General features: G+C 53.7%; 5 protein-coding genes across 9 annotated transcripts in view; 2 read left to right on the top strand and 3 right to left on the bottom strand.

The window, feature by feature from the left end:
• The window catches only part of Eno3 (enolase 3), a 5996-nt gene extending 4859 nt beyond the window's left edge, over positions 1-1137 (bottom strand). The window contains exon 1 of one of the 3 annotated variants that reach the window (XM_017795020.2): positions 999-1137. Coding sequence is in view for 1 of the 3 variants with exons in the window: in XM_017795018.2 (XP_017650507.1) it covers positions 952-976 (25 nt within the window). In the remaining 2 variants the exon portion in view is untranslated. The other 2 variants (XM_017795018.2, XM_008855923.3) reach the window with 2 other exon arrangements.
• Positions 1138-2965: 1828 nt separating this feature from the next.
• Positions 2966-5727, top strand: Pfn1 (profilin 1). Its single transcript, XM_008855924.2, has 3 exons — positions 2966-3260; positions 4566-4758; positions 5387-5727. The coding sequence occupies exons 1-3, from the start codon at positions 3129-3131 to the stop codon at positions 5482-5484; spliced, it is 423 nt and encodes a 140-aa protein (XP_008854146.1). The 5' UTR covers positions 2966-3128; the 3' UTR covers positions 5485-5727.
• Positions 5728-6164: 437 nt separating this feature from the next.
• Rnf167 (ring finger protein 167) lies at positions 6165-10240 on the bottom strand. Of its 3 annotated transcripts, XM_008855921.3 has the most exons (10): positions 10094-10237; positions 9468-9964; positions 9306-9386; positions 8389-8514; positions 8196-8283; positions 7928-8018; positions 7631-7736; positions 7409-7502; positions 6708-6788; positions 6165-6632 (listed from the first exon to the last, which is right to left on the bottom strand). In XM_008855921.3, the coding sequence occupies exons 2-10, from the start codon at positions 9549-9551 to the stop codon at positions 6337-6339; spliced, it is 1047 nt and encodes a 348-aa protein (XP_008854143.1). In that variant the 5' UTR covers positions 9552-9964; positions 10094-10237; the 3' UTR covers positions 6165-6336. The 3 variants fall into 3 exon arrangements, with proteins under 3 accessions (XP_008854143.1, XP_029413469.1, XP_029413470.1); XM_029557609.1 differs by having other exon boundaries at positions 6165-6788; positions 10094-10240; XM_029557610.1 differs by lacking the exons at positions 9468-9964; positions 10094-10237 and having other exon boundaries at positions 6165-6788; positions 9229-9366.
• A 127-nt stretch (positions 10241-10367) lies between these two features.
• Slc25a11 (solute carrier family 25 member 11) lies at positions 10368-13302 on the top strand. Its single transcript, XM_008855919.3, has 8 exons — positions 10368-10640; positions 11199-11351; positions 11436-11642; positions 11814-11904; positions 11983-12073; positions 12192-12291; positions 12371-12422; positions 12557-13302. The coding sequence occupies exons 1-8, from the start codon at positions 10546-10548 to the stop codon at positions 12710-12712; spliced, it is 945 nt and encodes a 314-aa protein (XP_008854141.1). The 5' UTR covers positions 10368-10545; the 3' UTR covers positions 12713-13302.
• Positions 13303-14885: 1583 nt separating this feature from the next.
• Positions 14886-17483, bottom strand: Gp1ba (glycoprotein Ib platelet subunit alpha). The gene has a single exon (XM_008855918.2). The coding sequence runs from the start codon at positions 17481-17483 to the stop codon at positions 15489-15491; it is 1995 nt and encodes a 664-aa protein (XP_008854140.1). The 3' UTR covers positions 14886-15488.
• Positions 17484-17678: the final 195 nt, after the last annotated feature.

Genomic DNA, 17678 nt, shown 5'->3' with positions numbered 1-17678 from the left:
CACACACACACACACACACACACACACACACACACACACACTTCACTGCACTATGTGCCTTCTACCTTTCTGATCAAGTACTCTGTTAGCTATAGCTTCCTAGTCCTCAAATCCTGTCTCTGCTCTCATCATCCTGTTCCCAAATCCTCATGGGCCCCACTTTCTCGGCCTAGCTCACACTGCTCTTCACCCTCTCCCCATTTCCTCCCAGTCCTTCTCTGTCAGTATTTGCTTCAATCCTGCTTTCTCCAGTCCCACCACTCTCTTTTATGTACCCTCCCAGGAAGAAAAAAAAGCCAAAATTTCCCCCACTTTTCCAAGCCAAAACCACCCACATCTGTACACTCCATAGCTGAAAGTTTTACCAGACCTGTGATGTCTTCCCTGGGGCTTTAAATGGAGCTTCGCGTCTAGGTGGCAGCTGGGACAGTGTCAGCTCACCCCCTCTCAGGCTGGGCATTTATCCCCAAGCCACTCTGTAGCCTGAGCCAGCCACGCCTCTCTCACTCCATCCTCCTCCCCTCCACAGTAGGCTGGCAGCCAAGGGCCCATTACTGCCTAAAGCAGAAGCTTTTGGCCTGGGGCATGTGCCCCTTCTCAAAGGTTACAGACTCCCCGACCCTTTCTGTCCCTATTTTGAATTCCACTCTTTGGAAGGAGCAGAAAGAGGAGCTCTGGACTGGAGAGGGTCTCTCTCCCCACCTCAGGATTACATTCCTTTTTTGCAAAGGTTAAAGACGAACTATGCCCTTTAGGAAAGGCCAGGGGTAATCTGAGCCCTCCGGGCTGAGGAGGGGGCCTGGAAGAGGGGCTGCAGGACTGACATCCACACATGCTCTGCTCTCATGAGCTGGCCACTGTGCAGTTGGGGGAAGGGATCAGGGATGCTGAGCAAGCTCTGTGGTCTACAGCGGACACCCCTCCTCCCAAGTGTAGGCCAGCCGCTCTCACCTCTCAGGGTCCTCATAACGGCCATTTTCGGCACCACCCCAACCTACCCTCTCTTGGCCAGCGAAGGGTGATAAGAGGGGAGGCCAGGAGACGAATATAGACCGGCCCCGAGAGCTGGAGCGGCGCTCGACCAGATAGCACTGGGGCAGCAGTTACGGCCCAGCATGAAGTCTAGTGGTCAGGATCCCCTTTCCCCACTGACTGCTGGCGCTTCAGCGCACAGCCCATGCCAGTCTAAAAATGGTGTTGAATCAGGAGTGTGGAAAAAAATGAATGGACGGGAGGAGGGGATGGCCCTTTGTGCCTGGATGCCTGTGGCCGCGCTGGCCGTGCGTCTGCAGCACCGCAGGACGTGTGTCTCTGCACTCGGTAACACTGTCTGCCTTGGAGGGATTCGGGCGAGTTGTGGGGTCTGCCTCGCGTCTGTGGAGGCCCGGCAGACGAACAGGCGGGTGTCTCAGGGACCTGGGCTCATCCCCGCCGCCCGGCCCCTCCCGCTGGCGCCGGAGCAGCCAGCGCCTGGTGACTCACTCAGCGGCCCGCTCCCTAGTGCTCCTCCCCGCCTGCCCTCCCGCGGGGTCACCTCCCGGCCTCCACCCTTGGGTCCCACCTGCCCAGCGGTCTCCCCTCTCGCCCTCCCCCACCCTATTTCCAGCCGCTCCCAGCAGGCCTTGTACACCCCGGGGTGGGGAGCGCGCAGGCCAGGGGTCAGGAGATGGCGGGCGCAGAGCGCCTCCACGTGCCTCAGTGCGGCCCCGCCCGCGGCTCAGCCACGCGGCTGTCGAGGAACCCCGGCTCGGGGGGCGTGGGGAGACAGGGTTTCGTGGTGGACGTCAGGGAAGTCTGCCTAGAAGAGGTGTGGGTGACCCCGGCGCCCCTCCCCCGAGGGCCGGAAGGGGCCAAGCCCCTGGGTGGCGAGGAGGGGTCCAAAGTGATTAGTTCACCGTAGCAACCCAACCCGGCCTGCCACACAGGGCGCGGGTAAACTGACCGCACACAAGTATTTAGCCTAAGTTTTACTGGAAAAAGAGGAAAACCCCAATGGGCCCAAAGAAGGGACTTTCCCCCTCTTGGAAAAGTTGCCAGCTTTGGAACTTCAGAACTCTTCCGCTTTGAAAAATTAGTCCCTCCCTGTCACCCAGGTGGCGTCCCTGTTCAGTGACCTCTGTAGAGAGGGCCCTGGGGCACGGATAGTGACCCTAGCTGCTGGCCCGAGGTCGCAAGGGGCCAGGCCGTGGGGCGAAGCCCTGGGCTAGAGCAGAGTGATCCAGCTGGAATCCACTGGAATGCGCTCGAATGAGCCCAATATATGCGTCCCGGCAGACGCTTGGGACAGGTGGCCGGGTTGAGTACCTTTAGCCCTGAAAGTGACCAAATATATCAAATTTTCTTTTGCGCCCTTGTTTAAATAAAATTAAAAGTAGAGGCGGTAGCGCACACTCCAGCGCGCCTGCCCCTTCTGCCTGACGGGGACACGGTCCCGGTCCGCCTTCCTGCTTAGGAAGGTCCACATCGGTCCTGCCAGGCGCGCGCTCGCGCACCCAGCCGCTAGCCACAACCGCCCCACGCGCTGTCTCTCTGCCCCGGCGCAGGCGCGGGCGCACGCGCCGCCGCCCGCCGTTCCTTCCCTCCGGCGGAGGTGGGGGGGGGTGTTCTCCGGTTTAACCCCGGGATCCCCGAACCGAACCCACTTTAGTTTGCTTAATCTGTATCTTGCTAATTTCCCTTTTTGTTTCCCTCCTCCCTCCAGCTCACTCCCTTTATGGCAAAGTCTGGTTTGTATTCAGTGCGAACTGGAGCGAGCATCTCCCCCTTAGCATCATCCCCTGCCACCACCAGTCCAGTCTTTTGCATTGCTTTCCTTCGAACTCTGCACATTTTGCAGTAGGGGGGGGAGGGATTTTTAAAATTGCATTTGCAAAAGTTCGCTCTCTGGGCAGGCAAGAGGGGGAGGGAGGGAATGGGGAGCAGGCCCCGCCCCGCCGCCCTTTGCAAATAAAAATCTAGGGGGGGGGAGGAGGAGCAGGAAGTGGCTGTGCGAAGGCTGCTGCACAGCTAGCAGAGCGGCGTTCCGGACGGCAGCGCGTGCCCGAGCTCTCTACCTCCCCCCGCCCGCCAGCCCGAGCCCAGCCCGCGGCCCCAGCAGCAGCCCCGAGAGCAGCCCTAGTAGCAGCGCCATGGCCGGGTGGAACGCCTACATCGACAGCCTCATGGCGGACGGGACCTGTCAGGACGCGGCCATCGTAGGCTACAAGGACTCGCCCTCCGTCTGGGCCGCTGTCCCCGGGAAAACCTTCGTTAGCATTACGGTACTTTGAGGCTCGGGCGGTCCGCGGCGCCGGCCGGGCTTGGACTCTCAGGGAGGGATCTGGGTGGGGGCGGGCGGGGTCTAGAAGGCCAGCGGGAGGCCATGACCCGGTCCTTGCCCTGGAGGCGACACGAGTGGGAACTGCATGTGACTCGGCCCTCGGTGGCCCCTCGCGGCGGCGCCCATCCCGCCCGCCGCCCCGCTTTCTGCGACGGGGCGTTACATCCGGGGCACAGGGCGGGGAGGGGCGCGCCGCCCGGTGCGGCGGCCCACTTCCGCCTCCTCCAGGGCGGGGCGGGCACGCGCTGCGATTTTAACCGGGGATTTTGATTGATTAGGGCCTGGGGGGGCCTCGGTTCGCGTTCCCTCCACTATTGTCTCTCCATGCGCGGGTGGGAGCGCCCGGCGCGTGGCCTTGGTCCTCGGCCCGACCTCCGTGGGCCCCCGGCCCCTCCCAGCTCCGTTAGAGAGGGCGAGGCCGTCACACACCCCCAACTCGGTACGTTAGCCCCGACATTCCTGTAAAGCCAATCCCGGAAGTCCCCTCGCCCGCCCTTCCCGCCATCCGGCGGGGCCTGGAGTAGGGGAACTTTGTGAGAAGTTCTGAGACAGTAAAAGTGAAGGAATAAGGCCGCCGCTGTCCCCAACACCACCTTCCCTAGCCACACTGCCCGGAAGTGAGGAGGGGGAGCGGAAGTTCGAAAGGGGGGAAGGGGATTTCCGGGCGGGAGGGTGCCGGAAACTGGGGTTTGGGGTCTAAGGGGAGAAAGGGTCCCTGGAGTGTTTAGACCTGAGACACTCGAGTCCCCCACCCTTCCAGAACTTTAACAACTTCACTAGAAAGGCCCTAGGGGTCTGCTTCCTCATCCTGGGACCTAGGTACCTGAATCTAAACTCTAGGTTACCGGGAAACCCAGGCGTCCGGGCTCCTAACTACGCCTGCAGAACCTTTGACCAAATAAGGGCAAAGTTGCTTCTCCTCCCTCCCTGCCCCCCTCCCTTCCCCTCTCCGCTTCTGCTTTTCCTGAAGGAGAGTTCTGAGCATCCAGAGGCTCCCCTCGTTAACATTTGGCCCCCAGCATTGTCTCCAGAGGGACGTTATCCCTTCCTCCTTGGTCCCATTTACTAGGCTTGAGGATCAAGGTCTTTTTCTGTGCCAACTTCCCACACACAGTACTGAGTTTTCAGATTTCGTTGATGTGTATGAAGCACCCTCAACCCCAGCTCCAGGAAACAGAAGGCAGGTGGGTACTCAGAGAACAGGGAATCCTGGTGCACTAACTTCATGGGTGATTGATTCTTATAGCCAGCTGAGGTTGGTGTCCTGGTTGGCAAAGACCGGTCAAGTTTTTTCGTGAACGGGCTGACACTTGGGGGCCAGAAATGTTCTGTGATCCGGGACTCACTGCTGCAAGAAGGGGAATTTACTATGGATCTTCGTACCAAGAGCACCGGAGGAGCGCCCACCTTCAATGTCACTGTCACCATGACGGCCAAGAGTGAGTTTCTGATCTGAGTCTGACCATTCCTCTAGCTTGGAGATCCCCTATATACCATTTCATTAATCATTGGGGGATTTTCTGTGGTTCCTTCCTCCGTGTGAAGAGTGCAACACAGTATTTTCAATCTGCTGGATGTTGGAAACTTTGGATAGTCCCTTAGGTTCTGTCTCAGCTCCTCACTTTGTAAAGAAACTGAATTGGTGAATTGCATTACCTCTTAAGTCCCTTCCTGCCTTGACGGAGCTTTTTCAGATTAGTATTCTTGGAGTACGTTGTTGAAATCCTAAAGTCAGCATTTTGGCTCCAATCTGTTGAGTTGTATAAGAAAATTAAGAGACAGCAGAGCTCATCCACAGCAGCTCCTAGTCAACATAGACTACAGCTTATGAGCCTTGGACCTCTTAAGTTTTGCCTCTTCCTCTCTAGTAGTCTTTAGGCTTGATTCTATCCCCATCCCCTGAAAAGCTCTATTGTTTTAGGGTGACTGACAGCCTGCCTGTGTGTTGGGGGGAGGGTTAGAAGGGAAGGGCTTAGGTTACAGCCCCCAGTGCTGGGCAGTTGCTGAACAGCTGGCCAGGGTGTAATTGTGACACCTGGGTCCTAGCCTTCTTTCTCTTTCCTCCAGCGCTAGTTCTGCTGATGGGCAAAGAAGGTGTCCATGGTGGTTTGATCAACAAGAAATGTTATGAAATGGCCTCCCACCTGCGGCGTTCCCAGTACTGACCTCGTCTGTCCCTCCCCCACCACTCCCTTCAGCTTTTGCACCCTCCTTCCCACACACACACCATTTTTATGTTTTGGGCCATTACCCCAACTTCCCTTATTGCTGCCAAAACCACATGGGCTGGGGGCTGGGGCTGGATGGACAGGTACCTCCCCCTACCCATACCCCCTCCTGTGTGTGTTTGGAAAACATTTTTTGTTTTTTGGGTTTTTTTTTTTTTTTTCTGAATAAAAAAGATTCTAACAAGGTCCTGTGTGGTTTGAGCTTGGGCATTAGATGGGGGACTAGCACTGATTCATTTACACCCTTGACTTGAACTTGAGATATTTGCACTTGCCTGTGTCCCACCTCGACCCTTTGTACTCTTTTCCATTCTTAGGCTTTCCTCAACCCCCAGGACTGAAGTCGGTACCCTGCACCTGGCCTGGCCCCCTCTCTAGTGGTATTTCCAGGCCTAGCTGAATTGGTACTGGAACACAGCCATCCAGACCAGAGAATGGGTCCAAGCCTGTGGGTAAGGCAGGGCCAGTTGAGTCATCTTCATGTGTAGGTGGGGCTCCCTCTCCCTGAGTCATAGATGCAGCTGGGGCTGTCCCCATGACTCTAGGTTAGTTTATTCCAAAGCTCCCCCTACTCTTTGACAAGAGGGGTGGTTCTTTTACAAACTGTGAAAATGACCTTACCCTTTCTTAGTCCACAAAAACAAGTTTATTAACCCAAGAAGTAGAGATTGTGTCCCCATGCCCCCCCACCAGCCCCCTCAAAAAGATGAGGTTGGGTGAGAATCTGGAGTGAAATATCCCTTGTTGTGCAAATAGGTTGCCAGAGGCTCCAGGTGTGGTAGAAGATTATCAGGCTAAGATGGCAGAGGAAGGAGAGGGTGAGGGATCTGTTGAGGGCCCAGGAAAAATTAGGGGTGCTGGGGCTAGGGAGCCAAAGGAGGTTGGAAGATTGGGGCTAGAGCCTAGGAGTGGGGTCCATTCTGAAGCAGGTTGGTCCCTTGGTTCCCCTTCCTCATCACCTTCCTCTTGTCCCTGAGTTTCTTCCTCCTCCTCATCCCCAGGACCCCGATGAACAGGCTGTTTACAGATGGGGCAGGTCTTCCGGGTCTGAGTGAGCCAGGGGTCCACACATCGGCTGTGATATGCTGTGGAGGACTGTATGAGACATCTGGTACTTGCTGATGGGGCAGGAATATAGCATGGGTAGACAGTGGTCTCACCGTGAGCACAAGGGAGTACCCGAAGCTTGTCTCCATCTTCATATTCATCCAGGCAGATGGCACAGACATCATACTCATCACCTGTGAAAAGGAAAGGAATCTCTTCCTTTACTGCCCCATTCTAAACCAGGCCCAAGAGAACTCACTTTGGGAGACTAGAACTAAAACTTGAAAAATTATTTTCCCAGGTTCTACCAAGCCAGCACAAGAACTAAGGGCAGGCAGGGTAGTCAGGAAAGGACATAGAAAACTTGGGGGTTAGAGGAACAAGCAAAGAGAAGCAGAGTCAGAAGGGAAGTAGGGTTGGGGGGGGGGGTGAGAACAGCGGAAGTGGGAGGGGTAAAGCAGCTGCCATAGCCTTATATGGCACTGGAATCTCCAGGGCCAGACAACCCAACCCCTCACCTGTTTCTTTGAATCCTAACTCCCATCTGCTCTCTCTCCCAGCCTTATACACAGGGTCACTGACTTCTCTTGTTCATTTTGCTTCCCACTCCTGCTCAACCCTGCCTCCTTTGGGTCCTATATGTGTATGTGGTAAAAGAGAAGTAAAGGCGGCATCTAATGCCACCTCACTGTTCTTTGTACCCTTTATTTGTGGCATCTAATCCCACCTCACTGCTCTTTGTACCCTTTATTTGCTGGGTTCAAAACTCCCTCAGGAGGCCAGCTTGTGAGGAAGGTGCTCTTTGTGCCTTTACCCTTCTGGTAGTCATGGGTAGGAATCTGTTTCAGTTGCTCTTTGGTAAGTCGATTCCGCTGGAGCCGTTTTCGGTGTTGGATACACCGAACTATCTAGGAGTGAGAGTAGGCCAGGATTAGAAACAAAATTGGAAAACTAACACAAACCACCCATAACCTCCTGTCTCCAGATCCAGTCTGGCCTTAGATGATCTTCCCAACAGGTTCCCAGGGTTACTTACCAATACTGCTCCCATGGCCAAAACCAGTAGTCCTACAATCCCAGTGAAAGGAATGAGGTAATAGCCCAAGGGGAAACTATTGTCTGGAACCAGAAGCACCCGAGCCCTGAGGAAACAGACCATCTAGAGTGAGGTAAGACAGGTAACTAGCTTGGAACAAGGCTCATGGGTGGGAAAGGGAGTGGGAGGAAAAGTGGAGAGGGGTAAGGAAGAATCAGACAGTGGTTAGGACAGTGAGGCCTGGGCTCCAGGCTAGCATGGAAAAGATGAAGAGCAGGAAGGAAGTACAAGGCTTACCCCTTCTGATAGACAAAGAGGGCACGGAGGCACTCGGCACTCCTCTCTCCAATAAACACAGATGGGATCCAGATCTGCTGCTGGATTTCCTCTGCAGGATCATCAGGATGTTAGACCAGGAATTTAACCTTCCACTCTTCAAATTCTTTTCAAACCCTGGCATTTGGCACTTTTCTCCACCCCACCCGAAGAACCGGTTCTTTTCCTTATGCCTCCAGCCCTCCCACTAACCTATTTAAAACCTAGTAGTGAGATCCTCCAAACTTACCACTATTCCACACCATGTTCAGAAGCTCATTGGAATTCACGTTGTGTACCACAGCTGCACCATACCCAGCCTTCTGAGCATTTAGGACCTGGGGAGACAGCAGGGGTGAGAGTCATTAGGCACCTCACCTTTCTTCAGTCCTACTGCCATTATTTACCTTCAGCTTCCCAGCTCCCATTCCACATTTGGCAACCTTGAGGTCAAAGTTGCAGTCGAATCTTCGAAGCAGTGCAATAAAGACTGACCCGTTGACCGGGGCTGGGGGTGGTGGGGTAATGGGGCTGCAGGCATTTTCTGGGTGAGCCTCCACAAGGAATCCCTGGGGGACAAAAGCGAACAATTGAGTTTTCCTCATTTCTCATTAGGTCTGAGCATCCCACCTAAGTCAACATACATCTTCTCTAAGCTTCTTGAAGATGCAATTCTAGCAAGCATCCTTCACCAGACTCCATTTCTCTGTTAGGTGAATGAACTTGTACTCATTCTGGGCTCACTCAGTCCTTCAGCTTTTCAGTTTCTGCTGACAAGTCAGGTGACTCAGCCTGTCACCACCTCTCCTGTTCTTTCACATCTCAAGTACACAGTACCTTCAATCACCCACCTCATAAAAACACTGGCTATCTGTGGCCTATCTATATCCTTGCTGTGTGGCAAGAACTCTAAAGAAGCAACACAATTGCTTATCTCGCTCATGAGTTCACACAATAACCCTAATGTAATTATCACCCCTTTTTATAGTAAAGGATCAAAGAAAGACTTAATCTACTTTCAATCTCCCCCATAAACTTGGAGTTCCAGGGGTGGACAGTCTCATATTTCTAGATTCCACATTAGACACGTTTGTCCACTCAGTTACTGTCTTTCATTTCCAATTCTGCACTCCACATTAGAGTTGTTTATGCACTTGAGTTGTTTTTAGGGGGATGGGGTATTTTTTGCGGTGCTGGAGACTGAACCCAAGGTTTAACACATGCAAGATAAAGCACTCTCCCCACTACCCCCAGTCCAATGCACTCACTTGCTTATTTCCTACCTCCAGTTTCATCCAGGGCACAGCTACTCAACCCCGACCCAATGGGGCTATGGGGAAAGAGAGAAATGGGGAATCACCTGGAGTCCCTCCTCGTTCAGGGCAGCCCCAAACAGAGCTGGGAGATCTGCAAAGTCCATGCTGCCATTGTACTCCGAGGTCTGCAGACAGAAAAGTCCATTTTCCTCTAAAGCCTGCAACCCCTCCTCAGCGCTCTTCCCCCATTAGACCCTCAGACTCACCGCTCGAATGAGCCCTCGGATGGGAGCAGCTCCCCACAGCACCGTAGCCACAACCACAGGAAGCGGGAAGACCGCAGGGTACATGGCAGCGGGAGGGGCAAGACTGAGGCGGTCGCGTCCTGACAGCGGGAGCAGAAGTGGAGTTCTGCGCCCTCTCTGCCTCCTTCAGAAGGATCCCAGGGGTCCAACCACCCCTAGGCCCCACTTCACAGCTACATGGGGGCGTCAGAGACGGAACTCTGAGTCGGGGAGTGAGGTGTCAAACCCGTTTAGTGGAGCTGGGAAGGAGACACCGTGTCCTTTTCTGGTGCAGAGATAAAACGCAGAAAGTGAACCCAGGCAAACAGGTTAGCAGAAAAACTTCTGCGGGGGGGGGGAATCTCAAAGAGGTGGGACTTCCGGCCAGATGGGCCGTCTTCGTAGCCCCCTGGAAAAGGGTTTCCGGTAAGGAAAGGCCGCTTCCAGTATTGGACGCTCAAGACGAAGGACTTCCGGTTCTAAAAGGCCGGTTGAAAGAAATGTTAGAGATGGAGGGAGTGTGCAGAGATGAAAGGAGCACCGATGCCTGGAGGCGATGTGATTTGCCCCTTTGTGCCCGAGATCTTGGAGGTGCCCTGTTTACAAACCTCTCATTCGCCCGGCCGCCGCCGTCGTACCTCCAAGTATCGCGAGATGCTCACCGCCACCGCCCCTTCCCGCAGCGGCAATTTGTTTTTATCGCGAGAAGCCGCTTAGCGCTACTTCGGGTGACTAATTCGCTCTCGCGAGATCGTCCAACAAATTCTATTTTCCCGCTAATACAATTCGGTTAAAACAACAAAAAAAAAAACCCCTGCACTGTCTTCCTAAGGCACGCCCCTTCCCACGTACCCTTAAAGCTCCTTCTGTAGCCCCGCCTACTCCCGGCCGCCCTTGCGCCTGAGCCTGCGCCAGCGCCCGCGCGAGCTTCAGCTGGAACTGGACCTGCCAGCCGGAGGGGTGCGCGCGCGCCCTCGCCCTGTTGCGCGCTCGGTGTCACCTTGGGCGCGAGCGGGGCTGTGCGTACACGGGGCCCAGCGCGGAGGGCCACGGAGGGGCGATGGCGGCGACAGCGAGTCCCGTGGCCGGCGGGATGTCCGGGAAGCCCCGTACCTCCCCCAAGTCGGTCAAGTTCCTGTTTGGGGGCCTGGCTGGGTAAGCTCAGGCCCCAGGGATGGAAAAGGAGGAGGAAGGGACGGGCGCAAGCTACTGGGCCCAGTGCATATCCGGGTGTGTTGCAGTAAACTCAGCCAGCGCAGGATCAGCGTATTTCCCAGAACATTGCGAGGCCCTTTGATGAGCTGCCAGTATCTTTTCGCCCATTGCAGGGCATGCAGGGGTTATGGCACAAACCCTCGCCTCCTCTGAGTTTTTCAGCCCACTGCTTTGACTGCCTGTTTGGTTGGGGGTTTCAGGTCATTAGAGGACTGGTTGGAATCCCAGGTCGTGGATGCCTCCTCCTCCCCACCTTGGTCAGACTGCATGTGGTCCTAGCTCTCTGCTTGAACCCCGTGAAACTGCCTGAAACACTTTGATTGCATGGCCCCTATTGAACAACTGTACTTTTCAGGTGCACACATACCACAACCCACAAGCCTCCTGAATCTCTAGCTGCATGGCAGGCCCTGACTTTTTGTAACTGGCTGCCAGGTTGCAGTATGCTTTAGATCTGGAACAACTGAACCTGATTCCTTCCCCCCCCCCCCCCCCAAGGATGGGAGCTACCGTTTTTGTACAACCCCTGGACTTGGTGAAAAACCGGATGCAGTTGAGTGGTGAAGGAGCGAAGACGCGAGAGTACAAAACCAGCTTCCATGCCCTCACTAGTATCCTGAAGGCAGAAGGGCTGAAGGGCATTTACACTGGGTACTGGGACCTCAGCTTGGGAGAGAGGTTGTGGGTTGGCAGGTCCAGACTTTGTCCTAATATGCTAGCCTTTCTGCTCTGCAGGCTGTCAGCTGGCCTGCTGCGCCAGGCCACCTACACCACAACTCGCCTTGGCATCTATACTGTGCTGTTTGAGCGTCTGACTGGGGCTGATGGTACACCCCCAGGCTTTCTGCTGAAGGCCCTTATTGGTATGACTGCAGGTGCAACTGGTGCATTTGTGGGCACACCAGCTGAGGTGGCTCTTATCAGGATGACAGCTGATGGCCGGTGAGTTCTGGGTCTGAGCCTAACTCCGGCTCTATTCCTGGAATCTAGAAAGGATTAACTTTAAAAAAATGTTTATCCCACATGTAGAGCAAAACATTTACCTGTTCAGGCCTTCTTTTCTTTGTTATTGTGGGCTGTCCTGACCTTGGCCTTTCCCTGCCCTTCCACCAGGCTTCCAGCTGACCAGCGCCGAGGCTACAGAAATGTTTTTAATGCCCTAATTCGAATTGCCAGGGAAGAAGGAGTTCCCACATTGTGGCGGGTGAGTAAAGGGGTTGGAGTCTTGGGGGATGTAGGTTCAGGTCTTGCATTTTTGACTCTTCTACTTCCCCACCTCCAGGGCTGCATCCCTACCATGGCTCGGGCTGTTGTCGTCAATGCTGCCCAGCTTGCCTCCTATTCCCAATCCAAGCAATTCTTGCTGGACTCAGGTGAGACCCAGAGCTGAGTTCCCTGCCTGGCCTGAGCTACCTGATAGTTGACCATCACCTTCTCCCTTGCCTGGCCTGAGCTACCTGACAGTTGACCATCACCTTCTTCATCTCCCAGGCTACTTCTCTGACAATATCCTGTGCCACTTCTGTGCCAGCATGATCAGTGGCCTGGTCACCACTGCTGCTTCCATGCCAGTAGACATTGTCAAGACCCGGTGAGTGTGCAGCCTGGGCCTAGAGAACTGTGGGAGGGCTCTTTTCCTGTCTCTCATGCCTGTACGTCCTCTCTTTCAGGATCCAGAATATGCGAATGATCGATGGGAAACCGGAGTACAAGAATGGGCTGGTGAGGAGGCAGGGTGGAGGGGCCTGAGCCAGAGTGTTAGATGCCCTGGGAGGGATATGTGAGTAGCTGGTAGAGGGGACAGCGTCCTGGAAGCCAGGTCCTAGCCCCAGCACCCTGTCTCCCTATCTGTCTAGGATGTGCTCGTGAAAGTTGTTCGCTATGAGGGTTTCTTCAGCCTGTGGAAAGGCTTCACACCATACTATGCCCGCCTGGGCCCCCACACAGTCCTCACCTTCATCTTCTTGGAACAGATGAACAAAGCCTACAAGCGTCTCTTCCTCAGTGGCTGATATGGCAGGGGTCCTGGAACCAGTGTGCCAGGGCTCCCAGTCACCATTGCGCCTATAGTCGCTGTGCCCAGGGGGCTTGGACTCTGCTGCCCTGGGCTCCTCTATTTATTTCCCCTCTACAGTGTGGTCTCCTCCTTTGTGGTAAAGAACTTTGATCTGTTCTCCCCCACCCCCTCCTCCCTCCAGCTTGCCCTTCTTGGCTTGATTCTTAGGATCACTCTGTTCCTGGCTATTCCTAGGGGGAGCTGGGAAACTCCCTGAGGATTTTAAGTCTTCTCTTAGGGTTAGTTTCAGGCACACAGGACAGCAGAAGATCCCTCTTTGAAGAATCCAAGGCAGCGCTGAGGGAACAGGAGAGAGTAGAAGCTATCAAGATATTCAAAAGGATCTGCAATAGAAGGGTGCAGTCTTCCTCCTCACTGAGGACTTCACTAATAAATTGGATTGATAACACCACCTCCAAATCTGGGTAGTTGCGAGGCTCAGTAGAGGGAGGAGATGGCACAGAGAACCTGGTATCTCTGGAAAACAGAAACTGGAGTTTTTAACAAAAATTATTAAAGAAAAAGTACCTGCTGGTTTTATGAAAACACTATGTAAATCAGTCGTACCACAGCAGCTGACACAGCCAAAAAGAAAGAAAGCTCTGGGTCCCGTGTGTTGCTTGCAAAGCACTTGCTCAAGAATACAGCTGACTCACAAATGATCTCACAATCCCCAGGAAAAGCCTCTGGGATCTGTGACACCTTTGTGCATAAGAAACTAAGTTGGCCTTCAGTGGGTCAGAGCCACAGGGGTTATTGGGGAGGGTCAGGGCTCATGAGGGTGCATGCTGAAGCCAAACCCAAGGACTAAAAGGATGTTGGTCAGAAATGTGTGGGGCCACTGGAGATGGCTTAGGGGTTAAGAGCACTTGCTACTCTGTTCCAGAGGACCTGAGTTCTGATCCCAGCATCCATGTTGGGCAACTCAAAACCACTTGTAACTTCAGATCTAAGGAATCTAGCATCTTCTGGCCTCCACGAGCACCATTACACATGTGGCATATGCACATACACATGCAATCTTTTTTTGAAAAAAAAAACAAAAACGGTTGACTGGGGAAAGTGACTCCCTCATCTGTTTCTTGAGAAGTGTGATTCCCAGGCCTTCCCCCCAAGGAGCCTACAAACCCCTTGGAGCATAAAGTATGGGAAGGTCAAACCAGGAGGAATGCTGGGCAATCTGAGGGCTGTATGCCAGGCCAGAGAACAGGCAGGCAGCAGGTGGGAGCTGTCTCTTTGACAGAGCCTTGTCAACAGAAAAAGAGGTGTAGCATCCTGGCTGCTGCCATGCTTTCCTCACCCCTCCATGCATACTGTGTCCTAGGCTACCTGTGATGGCTACTTGGTGACTCTTGAAGCCTGGCCCTTGAGTTTGAAATTTGGCTTGAAGATGATGGGTATTTGGAAATGACTAGCAATGGATTGTACCCTGCCTAGCTTAGGAGAGACTTGTACATTGTAGCCAGATAGGTTGAAAAAGATCAGGAACAGAACCCGGCTGGAGAGGGCAGAGATTCAGGAGAAACACTGCTGGGACAGGTGATTTGTGAGGCATCTACAGTAGGTCAGAACAAAGGGAGAAGAAGCTGGACTGTTGGGTGGAGTCAATGAAGAAAAATCCTTGATGGCTAACCTCAAAGGTTTGCCCTCTACCTGGAAGAGTTCAAGGTCAGAGAAAGATTCAGGAAGATCCAGAACCATCTGGAGGTACGGGGATCTATAGAACCAGAGATGCAGCCTTCACTGCTATTTGGGTCCCAAGCCCTGGATTGAACTGAGATGAGGTGTGGGAGAAAGCCTGGCCAGTGAGGTTGACAAATAGCTAAGTCAGTGGATCCAGGGAAGGGAGGGGTCTTGTTTACTTGGCTTGAAAGCTGAAGACCTAGGATTCTTAGGCAAACCCACCAGGATGATACACCCTCCACCAAGTCCTGCTGACCTGGCCAGTGAAAAGAGTTGTGTTCCAGAGACTCTGGGTGTGAGGAAGGGCCCCCACCTCTGCCCTGCTTCAGGCCGCAGGTGGGTAGGCTTCAGCACTGCCACCCAGATCCAAGGGACTGTTCTATTCAGGAGCTGATGCTTACAGTGGCCATTCAACCACCCTGCAGGAGCCACTAAGGTAGAGACAGTGACCTCTGTGCCTTACCCTCCCACCCTCAGCTATGACTAGCAGTTTGCTAGGCATTTGGGATCAGGGTGGGGGCAGCTGAGACCTTGGAATTCTTGTAACAGGTGTTCTAGCCACTCTTTCCTGTTCCAAAAGAAAGCTACATTTTCCTTTTAGAAATATTTTTATTATACAAATGGAATACACTGATAGAAAACTAGAAGGTGCTAAACAGAAAAAGATCTGACAACCCAGAGACAGTGCTCCCATCTTGATCAATTACTTTCCAGATTTTCTTCTCTATGACTGCATGGAAACCATAGACTATTCCATTTGCTTTCTCTCTCTCTTCTTTCCCCAAAGTGATAGCAGTAACCATGTGGCCTGACAATGCTCTCAGCAACTTAGGGCGCTTGGCTCTGTGACCCTCCCAATTCTATCATCTCACTACCCCTCCTGATTTGTGAGGTCTGGGGTTGTGTACCTGGATGTGAAGAGGGAGGAGGCTTCAGACCGAGGAAAAGTGATTAAGACATCCCTGTGACACTGTGCGGTTCTCCCACCCCCAGCTAGATCCCAGTAGAGTATGTTGAAACTTTTCTCAAGGTCTCCAAAGGACTCACCTTCAGAGGCTGTGGCCAGAGTACCTAATGCCCACTGTGCCCAACAGGTCCTGACCACGTCCCTGACTCAGGGTTGAAGGCCGCCGCCCTGCTACCAGAGGCCTGACACGGCCATTAGGCCGTACCCACAGAAAAAGGCTAGAACGGAAAGTGGGGAGTGACCCTTGAAGGAAGAGCAGCCAGGCTCGGGGCACAGTTACTTGCTTTGCCCTCTGCACCTCCAGATGTGTGGTTTGTGTGCGTGTGGCCACAGCAGCAGACCAGCCGGAGTCCAGAGCATGTGGTTTCACGTGCCAGATCCAGCTCAGCAGCAGGATGAGCACCACAGAGGCAAAGAGGAGCCAGAGGAGACCCAAGATATAGAAGCCCAGAGAAAGGGGGCAGCAAAAGTCGGAGTTGAGGAAAGGGTCACTTTTTGAGCTATCAAAGTTTCCTTGAACCACCTCTGAAACCGTTAGGAAGCTGTTAAACTCAGGGATGATTGTTGTGATAGTAGGGAGTAAAGTGAGTTCTGTGGTAAAAAATAGTTCCAAAGTGGTTTTAATTGAGGTGGGCTCTGACGTGGTGGTGGGCTCTGGGATTGTTAGGGTGGTGGTGGTGGGCTCTGGGGTGGTTGGGGTGGTGGTGGTGGGCTCTGGAGTGGTTGAGTTGTTGGTGGGCTCTAGAGTGATTGGGGTGGTGGTGGTGGTTTCTAGAGTGATTGGGGTGGTGGTGGTGGGCTCTGGGGTGATTGGGGTGGTAGTGGTGGGTTCTGGGACAGTTGGGGTGGTGGTGGAGGGCTCTGGGGTGGTTAGGGGGTTGGTGGTGGGCTCTGGGGTGGTTGGGGGAGTGGTCAGGGCAATGGTAGGTTTAGTACTGACCTTTAGACCATAGGAGGATGTGATGAGTTCCATGGTCTCCGGGAATGTGGTAAGCTCTGGGATCTGTCTATGTGGAGATGTGGATTGATTTTTAGTGGGTTCTTGGGTTGGAGGCAAAGAAGGCATTTGGCTGTCTAGAGAAGCAGAAGACTCTGAGTAGAGTAGGCCCCAGTGGGTCATATGGGCTTTAGTGTTAGTAGAGAACTTGACCACAGTCCTTGTAGTATGTACTGTATCACGCTCAGGGACATCATCATAGTCATCATAGTCTATGTCATCCCCATCACCATGGGTAGGGCAGCCTTTCCCTGGGTAGGTGTAGACAGGTACATTTCCCAAATTGATGCATCGTACACTGGCCACATTAGGGGTCATGGCCTTGACATCTACACCCTCCTTCCATAAGTAGACATTGTTGGAATTGTCCTGGAGCCAGCGATGAAAGTAGAGGATCTCACAATCACAATGCCAGGTGTTGCCATGGAGAAAAGCAAAAGGCAAGAGGAGGTCCCCAAAGAAGCCCTTTGGTATTGTACGTAACTGATTCCCTTGAAGGTAGAGAGTATCAAGTTCATCCAGCCCTTCCAGGAGCCCAGGGGGCAGCTCACCCAACTTGTTGCTCGCCAGATTGAGCTTCCTTAGCCTGGGTGTGGGCATCAGGAGCCTGGGGGGCAGCATCATCAGATTATTATTTTGCAGATAGAGCTCATGGAGTTGGCTCAGGCCTTCCAGGGCACCAGGAGCCAGTGAGGTCAACTGGTTGAAGGAGATATCCAGGGTGGTGAGTGCAGGTAGTGCCCGTCCTAGGGAGGGCAGACTTTTCAACTTATTGTGGGATAAATCCAGGGTCTCTAGCAGTGGCAGTGGCTCTGGAGTCTGCAGGCTGGTCAGCTCACATTCATCCAGGTACAGCTGAGTCAGGCGAGGGAAACGCACCAGGGATGCTGTAGAGAAAGTAACCAAGTAGTTCTTGCTCAGGTGGAGGATGCCTGTGTCTACTGGCAGGTCTGTGGGAAGTGCTGTCAGCTTCTGGTTTTCACAGTTGACTTCCAGCTGGCTGGTCACTTTGGAGATACCACAGCTGGCCTGCGAGTCTAAGGGACTTGGCAGCAGGAACAGCAAGATGAGGAAAGCCATAGGAACCTGTTGGTCAAGGGAGCTTAAGTGGATGCCATACCAGCCCCTGGCATCATTCCCCCAGGCTTCAGCCCTCCACCTCTGTATCTCTCAGGATCCCTTCCAGAAACTCAGTGTCTATTCCTCTCAACCTACTCTTCACCTCTGCTCTCAAAGCCTAACTACTAGTTCTAAGTCCTTGAGTCCCATTCCTCC

This window comes from Nannospalax galili, unplaced genomic scaffold, assembly GCF_000622305.1.
Source record: "Nannospalax galili isolate Female #2095 unplaced genomic scaffold, S.galili_v1.0 scaffold146, whole genome shotgun sequence".
In the NCBI taxonomy this organism is placed as follows: Eukaryota; Metazoa; Chordata; class Mammalia; order Rodentia; family Spalacidae; genus Nannospalax; species Nannospalax galili.
This window is presented reverse-complemented; position numbering and strand designations above follow the sequence as displayed.

Excerpts from the sequence above, each read along its gene's own strand:
- Rnf167 (XM_029557609.1), bottom strand. The coding sequence starts at position 9,551 with ATGTACCCTGCGGTCTTCCCGCTTCCTGTGGTTGTGGCTACGGTGCTG. Across the intron at positions 9,387-9,467 it reads TCCGAGGGCTCATTCGAGCG|ACCTCGGAGTACAATGGCAG; the intron begins GTGAGTCTGAGG and ends TTCTGTCTGCAG. Across the intron at positions 7,503-7,630 it reads TGGCCATGGGAGCAGTATTG|ATAGTTCGGTGTATCCAACA; the intron begins GTAAGTAACCCT and ends TCTCACTCCTAG.
- Gp1ba (XM_008855918.2), bottom strand. The coding sequence starts at position 17,483 with ATGGCTTTCCTCATCTTGCTGTTCCTGCTGCCAAGTCCCTTAGACTCG.
- Pfn1 (XM_008855924.2), top strand. The coding sequence starts at position 3,129 with ATGGCCGGGTGGAACGCCTACATCGACAGCCTCATGGCGGACGGGACC. Across the intron at positions 3,261-4,565 it reads AAACCTTCGTTAGCATTACG|CCAGCTGAGGTTGGTGTCCT; the intron begins GTACTTTGAGGC and ends TGATTCTTATAG. Across the intron at positions 4,759-5,386 it reads TGTCACCATGACGGCCAAGA|CGCTAGTTCTGCTGATGGGC; the intron begins GTGAGTTTCTGA and ends TCTTTCCTCCAG.
- Slc25a11 (XM_008855919.3), top strand. The coding sequence starts at position 10,546 with ATGGCGGCGACAGCGAGTCCCGTGGCCGGCGGGATGTCCGGGAAGCCC. Across the intron at positions 11,905-11,982 it reads GAGTTCCCACATTGTGGCGG|GGCTGCATCCCTACCATGGC; the intron begins GTGAGTAAAGGG and ends CCCCACCTCCAG. Across the intron at positions 12,423-12,556 it reads CGGAGTACAAGAATGGGCTG|GATGTGCTCGTGAAAGTTGT; the intron begins GTGAGGAGGCAG and ends CTATCTGTCTAG.